General features: G+C 37.3%; 1 protein-coding gene across 4 annotated transcripts in view; it reads right to left on the reverse strand.

Moving 5' to 3' along the window:
• Nucleotides 1-12,231, reverse strand: part of FAM13C (family with sequence similarity 13 member C) — a 169,089-nt gene that overhangs the window by 79,424 nt on the left and 77,434 nt on the right. For all 4 annotated transcript variants that reach the window (XM_086679752.1, XM_086679753.1, XM_025917976.2 and 1 more), the window contains one exon: nucleotides 11,096-11,159. In XM_086679752.1, coding sequence (XP_086535878.1) covers nucleotides 11,096-11,159 — 64 coding nt within the window. The remainder of the gene's footprint in view (nucleotides 1-11,095; nucleotides 11,160-12,231) is intronic.

Here is a 12,231-nt window from a genome sequence, read left to right on the forward strand (position 1 = left end):
ATGAAGCAGTAAAAACTACAGCACACCTGAGAGTCACTGCAGTAGACACAGCCTGCTCTAGTTTTCCATGAGAGAGCAAAAAACTAGTAGTATGAAGAGAATTAAACGAAAGAATGAGCAACAAGGAGAAGAATCATGAGAGTATAGCAGAAGAAAGAGCAGGAGCCAATGGGACAAAACTCTAGTGGAGTGTGGCAGATGGGGAAGGCCAGTAGACAAATAACAAACACAGGTCGATCAGCTATGGTAGGGGTTACCACAACTCCTCTGCTCAGCTCAACACCTCTGTAGTTTTTTTAATTCTCAGATGAGGAAGAATATAGGCAATTGTTGGCATAGCTTCTGCCTTTTATGCCAGCATCTAAGGATTCTCCTGAGAGTGAGGACCTTAGATCTGATTCTCCCAGAAACAAAAAGCCAGGATGGATAGTTGCCTCTGAATGGCAGGACAGATTAAACCAGCCTGGAAACTGTTCTGAGTTTCTTTGCTGTGTCGTTCATGCAACTGCAACTAAGAACATGTTGGCTACAGGATGTCCTCATTGACAACTGACAAGAAATTGTCTGAAATTAAATGATAATAGGACACTGTGCCAGCTGAGGAAGAAACCTTGGTAAGGAAGCAAGGTCACTTTATCTCAACTCAGAAAACCATACCAAAAAATTTCCAAATGACATCCTTAAGTAGTCCAGCACACAGGAAAATTACATTGGATACCATGTTTCAGAGACGAGTATTATGCAGTCCAGCATCCATTTATACACCTTCTGATGACAGCACTCCAAGATCTAAAGTGGGAAATATAGTCTACATCTAGCCAATCAGTTAATTCCATACCTCAAGGTCATAGTGACTGGTTCAGCCAGAAGCTCCATGCCCCAACCTACTTAAATGAAACTGAAGTTAGGACTTTCTACCCTTTTACTCTGTGAATGGCCCAAGATTCATGTACCCTCATTATTCAAATACTAATCTGGGTGCTGCTATGAGGGATTTTGCAGATTTAATTAAATCTTAACTCAGTTGACCAAAGATATAGAGATTATCACCCAATCAGGTGAGCCCTTTAAGGCAGGTAGTTTCTTCCAGCTGGCAGCAAAAGACAACATCAGAGAAATTTGAAGCACAGAAGGATTTGGTGTGCTGTTGATGTTGGTGGCTCAGTGATGAAGGCAGTCATGTGAGAAGGAATGCAGGTAACCTCTAAAATCTGAAAGCTGCCCTCAGCTGATGATTAGCATGGAAACAGGGACCATAATCCTACAACCCTGAAAAAGTAAATTGAAGCAACAACCTGAATGAACTTGGACATGGAAACTTCTTCAGAATCTCCAGATAAGAACCTATTGTAGCCAATGCTTCATTTCAGTTTTATGAGAACTTGAGCAGAGAATCCAAGTGAATCCACCCAGATTTATGACCTACATAACTATGAGCTAATAAATAGGCCTTCAAAACCAGTAAGCTTTTGTTAATTTGATACACAGTAATAAAAAACTAATATACACTGGAATTGCTAGCTGTAAGAATAATGTCCCTAGAGAGAGGTCAATCTAAAAATAAAGCCAGTATAGGAAAGCAGAGATAAGAGATGGAAAGAGATGCCATCTACATGACAAGTTTTTAATCCCTGGATCTAGCCATGCATGGAGCCTATCCTGATCCTAAAAGTTCCCACTGTGTAAGTCAATAAAATTCTGTTAATATTAAAGCCATGTTGAATTGACTTTAAGCCACAAGGGAAAAAAAATCCCAGATACTTGAAAAAAATATAAAAAAGAGGAAAATATTCAATTAATTCTGAACTATGGCCAACCCCTATAGTCTAGATTTGCATTTTAATAGAAAAATACAGCTGATTATTATTCCTTCAGAAATAATACCATTCAGCTAACTGAAGAGTATCAAAGGCCTAAAGCAGCCTCTTATTATATTATTTTCTCAAAATTAAAACAATTTTGAGGGAGAAACATTTCAAATGAAACAGTAAGTACCACCTTGAGGTCTGATACAACTTGAGGCCAAAATATCTATATACTAACCTTTGGATGGTAATAAAAAGACAATTAAATTATTTGCATGGAGACACACGTATAGACACATGCATATAGGCTCAGAAAGGAGCACTACAAATGTGAAAATTGGTCTACTTTTAATAAAATTAAAGTATTAAAGGATTCTTCATAGACTGTAAACAGGCAGGTATCTTTAATGTTGAGGCTAATGTCGAGTTATTTTGACTAGCATAACTCAACAAACAAAGAGTAACAACAGTACTGATGTAAAAGAGTTGTGAATTTTTCATACTGGTTTCTGGTAGATAAATGATCTCTTTCACGGCAAGCTATGTAAAATAGATGTCCACTTTGTGAAATAAGAACTTATTATTGATGTTAGGTCATTATGGAACATTTGCTGCATGTGAACAATTTATTACACTTGTTTCTTATAACACAGCCCCTTCTTGAAAATTCCAATGGCACTCCTAAAGATATTGTTTCTTTATGGTAGAAATTCAGTCAGGCCGTAGCACAAGACAAGACTGAATCCAATTGCACTTTGGGCATTTTTTTCTTCCTCTAGTTTTTTGCCAGTCACTGAGAGTGATGATACCACAAACAAATCTATAAATGTCCCAGCTATTTTTGATAAGGTCAAAACTAAACTTCAAAGCAGCCATAGGTATAGAACACATCTCTAGGATGCCCTGTACAGTCAATTAACACCTAAAATATTCCAACTCTATTCTGTAAACTCAGTGGACTCCTGATGGAATCTTCAGAATAGTACTGCACTTCAGAATATTTATTGCATTAAAAAGATTCTATTACACTCTTTTTGTAAGGACTCATAAAAGGAGTCCAATATGGTATCAAAGAACTTGTGATTGTTGGTTTCTTTCAGATATACTAGGTTTTACTGGTTACCAGGTAAAATGGCATAGCCAGTGTGACTATTCTTTCAATTAGAAAAGTTGACATAATGTGACTAGAATTTTCTCTACTTTCAGAGGGCATTTCCTTTTCCTACTCTCCACAGAGTTAGAAAGAGCTAAATAGGGTACAAAGGATATATTAACACTACCATTTTGACATTTACTATTAGTTATCGATTTCTTTTCTCCTATAAATACATCCCATGATCTAGATATACATGCTTCATTGATTTTCATTTGGGTTAGTTTCTTCCTTTCCATAAGAGGCCCCTTTTATATTCAGTTACTTCAATGTCAGAATGATAGCCATGCTAATATCTGTCCCCATAATTCCTCAGCCCCTTCAAGCATAATGTCAACTCCATTTAGCCATGGCTGGCATCTCAGCATGTTGCCTTAAACTTCCAGGATCTCAAACTGTCTAAGAACATTCTCCATATCTTCCATCTTTTCTACCTTACCCTATACGTAAACTTATTCTAGTCTTTTAATTATATTAAGGTTATAGGTTCTTCTGTGCTTTAACAGTCAGTCATTTCACTTGGACTCCTTACTTGGTAGGAATTATATGTCTCCAAAGTTTGATTCTGGGGACACAAAAAAGGCTAGAAATATTTCCTTCAATTACCCTTTAAGACTTACTTACCTTGAAATTCTCAGAATAAAGTTGTAGGGCTTATTGTAGGCAAAAGACTAAGGTGGCATGTATTTGTTTTCTAATTCCAATGTTGAATAGCTGCTTCTTTGTGCTTAACATATATCTTTTTGGTAAACATTAACCAATGGCAAGATTTTTTTCTTCAGATTTATAAACTGGTTCCTTAGGCCTAGAGAGGTTAACTCTACATTGGCCCATGACAGTGTAAGATAGTTTTATAGCCAACAAGCCTCAGAGGGAAAGGAAATAAGGAATCCACGTAAGAGCAATTAAAGTCAATTTTTTCTTCCAGTGCCCATTGGCTTGTAGCTGACCTTACCTCTAGGACCTTGGAATTCCAGGCAAAAAGTGAAATAGAAACAAACTCTTATTCACTCAGCAGAAACTTGCTTTATCCACAAGTTAAGTGCAGAATACCTTCAAAGTATTTATCAGATAAGAAAATAAAACACTTTTTCCTGAGCACAGAAGTCATGGACATTTTTTGAAGTGACCACTTCCTTCTGTAAGATGATAACAGAAGAACTGGGTTAGGCAAGTATAATGGCAGAAAGTCCAAATTGACTAGAATTTCAGTATGTTCCTTAGGCTGTACTATTTCAGCTAAATTGACCTCAATTCTTCACCTTTGATCATGTAGCATCTCTTATTCTTGTACAAAATTTATAAATAATTAAATTAAGTGATTATGGCATTTTTATAACACTTTTTATTGTTTTCTCCCCAGAGGACTTCCAGGGACGATTGGAGAGTAGAAGGACCCTAAGTTCACCTCACCCTACAGATACTAGACACTTACATTATCAGTGTAAATAGCCCAGGAAATGATCCCAAAACTGGCAAACAAACTTCACAACTAAATGTAGTAAAAAGGTCACATGGAAGGGGGTAAGAAGGGCACAAATACAGTGGGGTGTTAAACAAGCTGTGGCTGCCTATAGAAGGGAGCCACAGATATGGAGGGAGAAGAGAAACAGATGCTCACACCAGGGAGCCTGCATGGGGAAAACAAATACCTATAACATTTAACTTTGAAAACCAGAGGGGCCAAATTTTGTGAGTTCTTACAACTAGCAGAGCTTAAAGCCTGGAACTTTAAAAATCAGCAGGCTCAGCTTTGAGAGAGCCAAGAGGGCAACAGAAAACTGAGTCCTACCCTTAAAGAGGTGGCACAACAAATAACCCATGGAAATATATAGGATAGAAGCAGCAGTTTGAAAAATGCCCAGGGCATACGGGAGGGAGAGATATTTACTAACTGCAGGTTCCAGAGTACAGAATTTGCTAGAAGACTCCTCTAGGAACAAAGAAGCTAGCAGGTGCCGTTTCCCTCCCCTGGTCCCAGGATAAACACATGGCCATCTGTGGGAACCAGGGCAGTGCTGCCAACATTTGCTACCTAACTTGCTTACACTATGCCCTTCCCCCTCCAGCCTGGCCTGCCTCAGTCCTGGGACTGTAAGTCCTCTTTCCTAGAAGACTGGTGCAAACCTTACCAACAACATGTCTTCAGACAGCATGCTTTGCAAGGCTTTGACTGAGCTGTAGTGTTGGCAGGTCACCTCCTATAAGGATACACACACTTTGTTAAAACTGAGTGCCCTGTCCATGTGCACTTTGTGGATCAGGCTCTAGCTGGCACTGGTCCTGGCAGCAATGGCATGTCCCCTGTGGAAGAGGGCCATCATGTAAAATTTATGGGCACTGCACCGACCCAACCCTTGCACATTTTGCAGTGGCCCCAGCTGGCCCAGTCTCAACAATGGCTGCATCGCTTCTGGAAAAGGGCAAGTACTCTCTTGTTAAAAAATGCACACCCCACCCACTGTTTTCAAGAGCAGGAGACAGATAACTTTCCTAACACAGAGAAAAAGCCACAGGAAGTTAGACAAAATAAGGAGACAGAGGAATATGTCCCAAATGAAAGAACAGGACCAAACCACAGTAAGAGACTGAAGCTAAATGGAGGTAAGTAATATGCCTGCTAGAGAATTTAAAGTAATGGTCATAAAGATACTCACTGGACTTATGAAGAGTGGAGTACCTCAGTGAGATCCTTAACAAAGAGATAGAAAATAAAAAAGAACTGATCAGAGATGAACTCAATAAACTAAAAATACAATAGGTGGAATAAATAGCAGGCTAGAAGAAGCAGAAGAATGAATTAGTGATCTGGAGGACAGAGAAATGGAAAGTAATCAAGCTGAGCAGATGAGAGAAAAAGAATTATGCAAAATGAGAATAGATTTAGGGAACTCAGCAATTCCATCAAGTGCAATAACATTCACATCATGGGGATCTCAGAAGAAAAAGAGAGAGAAAAGGGAGTGGAAAATTTGTTTGAAGAAATAATAGCTGAAAATCTCCCTAATCTGGAGAAAGAAACCGATATCCAGATCCAGATATGCACAGAGAGCCCCCAACAAAATCAACCCAAGGAGGTCCACATCAAGACACATAGTAATTAAGATGGTAAAGAGTAGTGATAAACAGAGAATTTTAAAAGTAGCAAGACAAAAGAAGACAGTTACATACAAGGGAAACCCCAAAAGGCTATCAGCAGATTTTTCAGAAAAAACTTCACGGTCCAGAAGAGAGTGGCATGGTATATTCAAAGTGCTGAATGGTAAAAATCTTCAGTCAAGAATATTCTATCCAGCAAGGCTATCATTCTGAATAGAAGGAGAGATAAAGAGTTTCTCAGAAAAACAAAAGCTAAAGGAGTTTATGATCACTAAACCAGCCCTACAAGAAATGTGAAAGGGGGACTCTGTGTATGGAAAGAGCATAAGTAAGTGTAAGAAAAGTAGGAGGTAGAAAAGCAATAAAAATAAGTATATCCATAAATGTTAGTCAAGGGACTCACAAAATAAAAGGATGTAAAGTATGACACCATATACCTAAAACATGGGAGGAGAGAAGTAAAGAATGGGTTCAAACTTAAGTGACCATCAACTTAATATAGACTGCTATATGCAGATGTCACATACAAACCTAACGGTAACCACAAATCAAATATAGTAATAGATATGCAAAAAACAAGGGAAAGGAATCCAAGCATATCACTGAAGAAAGCCAATTTATGGTGAAAGAAGAATGAAAGGAAAGAAAGGAACAGAGAAGATCTAATATATGCTCCCCAAACTAGGCCTTCAAGCATTGGGAAAATGAATAAAAATGGGGGTTGGAGGGGGAGAGAATCAATAAATGTTAAAACTGAAAGGGCTCTTAAGTTAACCCAATCCAAAACTTATTGCCAGAGTGCCTGGGTGGCTCAGTCGATTAAGTGTCTGACTTTGGCTCAGGTCATGATCTCACAGTTCATGAGTTTGAGCCCCACGTCAGGCTCTGTGCTGACAGCTCAGAGCCTGGAGCCTGCTTTGGATTCTGTGTCTCCCTCTCTCTCTACCCCTCCCCTACTCACTCACACTCTACCTCTCTCTCCTTCAATAAATAAGTAAACATTTTTAAAAAATTAAAAAAAAACTACTTCCGGCCTCAATTTTCCAAATGAAAAACTAAAATAAGTTGATGTGATGCTTTATTATCTGTGGTCTATAATAGAAAAAGTCGTTTGAAGACACAATATGGCATGCTTTCTCAGGGAAGGGGAGATCCATTAGTTTTCTTTATGCATCTGCTATTTTTCTAATTGGAACTGAAGCCAGCCAGGAAGAGGATTTAGTAATATGTAGAGAAGGAAAATAATATTTGTTCTCATTTTATCCTTCAATTTTTTGATCTACTGAGTGCTTGTCAATTATATGGACATGGAGGAATAATTAAAACCAAGGATTAAGATGGATGAGACATGGGTAGTGGATAGATCTCAAGTCTAGAATACTTTCCAAGCAGGATCCAGAAGACTCCAAAAAATAAAACCTCTTGATGTCTTACACATGAAGAATCTGACAGTCCAGGTCAATGGCAACAGGGAGACTTACTCAGTTTTTCAGCTATAAACTCCTATCACATAGTCTCAGAGACACTAAAACTCATAGGATGAAGATACAAGTCTTATCAAGAGACCCAAGGTCAAAGACTGGTAGCTTGAGACTCACTTAACAAAAATGAGACTAGCTACAATCAAATCTATATTCATGCCAACTGGAAATAATAAGTGAGTGAGTTTTCCAGTTCACTGGGAAAGTAGGGGAATACACCCAGAGACAGATGCTTATATGTAGATTTATCACACATGTATCACTGAGTAAAGGACACCTTGGGTCAAGTACCAGTTCTGGAACCAAAATATAGCTGAGCCCCATCTATCTGTGACAGAGAAAGTATAATTAAAAAGTTCAAAAAGTAGAAGTAAATTGCCAGATGAAATTTGGGGAAAATATAAATAAAGCACATACGTAGCATCTTAAAATTTTTATCATATATATATATATATATATATATATATATATATATATATATAATAACCAGTTAAATGTATTTCCACTCTATAGGATGTCTCCTTCAATATATATTATATATAAAACTTTAGGGTCTATGGAAATGTCTGGAAAATATTTGTGGACCATCTTCTCATGAAACTCAAGAAACTCTTTTGACTTTAGATTTGCAATTGGGATGAAGAAGGAAAACAGATACGGAACTGGTGGGTTCTTTTTACAAAACTAGATAGCTGTATGTGTGTGGTACAGAAGGGGGCAGTGGTAAATAAATACAAGAAAGAAATAGAGCAATGAAGAGAGCTCACATAACAAAAATTCCACCTTGTATTTCTTTTACAGATGGAAGGAATACTTGTATAAAAAGTCACTTGTTCAGAGACCAAACCACAACTCATTAAAACAAATTATTCTCAGTAACAACTTATCATAATAGTCAAAAACTAGAGGAAAAAAAACATACAATGGGTTACAGCAAGGAGAATGAAAACTTAAACTACATACCTAAATATGTATGAATCTCAGAAGCACAATACTGAGTAAATGAAACCAGACACAAAAAAGTACATACATTTATTGTGCATTTGTGCATTTGTGAAAAGTGCATTTGTGAAAAGCTCAATAATAGACAAAACAAATTTATTTCAGTCTGAAGAATAGTTATCCTAATTGGAAAGTAGTGACTGGAAGGAATTACTAAGGGGTGTCTGGGATGCTAATAATAGTGTTTCTTAATCTAGGTGCTAGTTACACACTTTATGAGAATTTATCCAGCTGTACATTTGGGATATACACACTATTCTATACATATTTTCCATTTCAATTAAAAATACTAGAGGTGCCTGGGTGGCTCAGTCAGTTAAGCGTCTGACTTCGGCTCAGGTCATGACGTCATGGCTTGTGGGTTTGAGCCTTGCGTTGGGCTCTGTGCTGACAGCTCAGAGCCTGGAGCCTGCTTCAGATTCTGTGTCTCCCTCTCAATCTTCCCCTCCCCCACTTGTGCTCTCTCACTCTCTCTCAAAAATAAACATTAAAAAATTTTTAAAAAATACTAAAGCAGCATTTCCCACCTGTGTTCCACAGGACTCTGTTGCCTAAAGAAATGTTATGTTATGGACTTCTTCCATAAAATAATTTGGTTTTCCATACATTTGGGAAATGCTGGGGAAAACCCAGTTAAATATATTTCCACTCTGTAGGATGTCTCCTTCAATGATATTAACTCTCCCTGCATGGGCTTGGATCCACTCATACTGTCTCTATTCAAGTTTTTCTAAGGTTTCCTCTGGCCCCCAAATTTCAGTCACAACAGAAACTGCATGAAAGGATGTGGATCTGTACATACCCCACATAGTTTGCCCCCTGACTGGAACAAAACCACTTTGAACACACACTGAATCTTATCAACCAGGGCAGATCAGCAGCACCACCTTATCATGGAAGAGCACACATTTAAAATAGGGTGTTGCCTCCTCTTTTGAAATCATGACTCCATTCAATGCTCTTGCACCCGTCTAATCCCAGAGCAGTGAATTAGCACATTTCATGAAATTTGCCAATACAATACAGCAAACAAATACAGGAAAACAAATTTCAAATAGAGCTTTTTGCAGCTGTGATTTTGGAATGCCCAAGTAATCTCAGCATTCTCATGGATTTCCAGCTCATAAATCTGAGTTTCTCGCAAATACTTGAAACCTATCACAAGTTGACTCTTACAATCACTTCATTTTTCTACTCACTTATGTCAAAACACATCAATGCTTCTTTACAGCTAGCATTTTACTTGTTCACAATGCATTCATTGATTCAGGCTCTTGCCTCTTTTTTCTTAAACTCTTTGTCACTCTTGTTACCATGAGTGAGATTGTGGAATGTGAAGGCTGTCTCTATGCACAAATAAATAACAAGCAGTGTTCTATGTTGTTAACTTTAGGTCATTTTCCACAACTTTAGTTATTTATCTAACTTAATTTAATCAATCATCTAGTTTACCTTTGTCTATTCATTTCTGCCAAATTCTAAAGTAAAAAAAAAGAAAAAGAAAATCCCCTAAATTTAGCTAATTACTTTTTTATTGGAGGGGGAGAAAAGATCAATCTTCAAATGACTTATAAACAGTATGCCTCAAGTCCATCATCTCTTCCTGGCATCTGAGCATCCAGTCTTTTCATTCCTTTTGCTGTAGTCCTAATCAGATATACCACCCACTGCTCCTTAATTATAAAATGAGGGCAGGGAAACGAGACGGTATTTCAAACCAAGGCCTTAAGCCAAGGCATTCAGAATAACGGATCCTAATTATGTTATATTGATTTCCAGCAGGAGGATTAAATTATCTATTTCAAAGAAAATTTAGAACAAACATTAACATAGTGATGTCTGGTTTGGTGAGAAACCATTTGGAGTGGAAAACAGGACTTCAATGTTTCAAAGCATACTAAGAAGACCATACTGCAAACACCAAACTATATTATACTCCATGGATAAATAGTAAGCATGATTATATTTGCCATTAGAAATAGAGGGAGAATAAAATTAAGAGAAAATTCTACAAATGGAACTGCCATAGCCATGATTATACAATCCTAATGCAAAGTTGAAAAGAGTGTAATAAAATGACCACTGGAGCTTGGGTGGCTCAGTCGGTTGGACATCTGACTTCAACTCAGGTCATGATCTCCCAGTCAGTGAGTTCGAGCCCCACATTGGGCAATGTGCTGATGGCTCAGAGCCTGGAGCCTGCTTCACATTCTGTCTCTCTCTCCCTCTCTCTCTCTCTCTTTGCTCCTCCCCCGCTTACGCTCCATCTCTCTGTGTCTCTCAAAAATGAATAAACGTTAAAAAAAATTTTTAATGACTACTGGACTTGGTTTATGTCCAAGATACAGTGAGCAATCTTGCAGATAATATTTTAAATATATTTGCTCCAGAATGAGGAAAAACATTATCCAAAGAGCTACAGGAAAAACAAATTCACTTAAGAGTAAAAACACTTAAAGTTTTAATCAGAAAGAATTCCTTATACTAGGAAAAAGAATAATACATTTCGTGATTAGCTAATTCATGTTCATACAACTAATAATGATGACACCTACCTCATTTAACTCTTGCCGAGTCTCAAAAGTGTCCTTTGACCAAATGGTAGCCCTCTGGTCGAGTCTATAAAATACAAAGAAAACGTATTTCCATTGAAAAGAAACTTTTCAACAATGTACAATTTGAAGCTGGCAGCTACAGATCTGGCTGTGCCCTTGTTCAAAACCCTCAGTGGTGTCCCACTGACCATGGAATAAAATCCAAACTCCTTATAATAGTGTACAACACATTATTATTATTATATATTATATCAGTGCTTAAATTCTGCCAGCCTGCCTGATCCCACTTCCCAACACTCATATCCTGTTCCTTACACTCCAGGCTCTTTTGGCCTTCCCTTGGTTTCTTGAACACATAGTGCTGGTTCCCATTCAAACCTTCACACTTGTCCCAATCTGTTCTCCCCAAGATCTTCATAAACAGACTCTTCTCAGCATGTAAACATCAGTTCAGTTGTGATGTCACCTCCCAGTAAGACTTCCTGATGTCCCTGACTAGAAGTAATCACTATCACACTGTCCTTAATTTTCTGCTTAACACTTATCACTATCTGAAAGTAACCTGTTTGTTTGCATTTCCACATTAAAAGGTAAGCTCCAAGAAGTTAGTGATTTTGTCCATTCTCTACACTGCTGAATCTTGAGTACCTAATACAAATTCAATATTTTTCATTCATTCAAAAAAAAGTCTTATGTGATCAGATAGATCTGATACAGTCACTACAGAAAGATACCATTTGTTCACTGAAGACAGCATTTGAAAATTTCATGCTGTCTTTTTACTAACACAAAAAACATAGCAATTTTTGGGTAACATTGTGAAGCTAGGTTTTGCCACTACATAGTTTCTAATAAAATAAGGCATATCTACTCTGAATCATTTTTTTTAGTTTAAATACAAAAAAGCAAAACTTCACTACTGACCGATGCTAAATTCCAAATCATGATTTGTCAATGTTATAATCCAATAGTATTTGTTACATAACATTCAAGTTTTTCTACAACAATTTGCATGATATTATATAATAAGCATATTAAATTATAGTTAATATCCTTATAAAAAGTCCTGCTCTCTTAATAAAATATTTAGTCACCATTAAGTCATTTATAAAAAGCTTTATTTGGTGACATAATTA

Source organism: Puma concolor, chromosome D2, assembly GCF_028749965.1.
Source record: "Puma concolor isolate L17-30 chromosome D2, mPumCon1.1.hap2, whole genome shotgun sequence".
Lineage (NCBI taxonomy): Eukaryota > Metazoa > Chordata > Mammalia > Carnivora > Felidae > Puma > Puma concolor.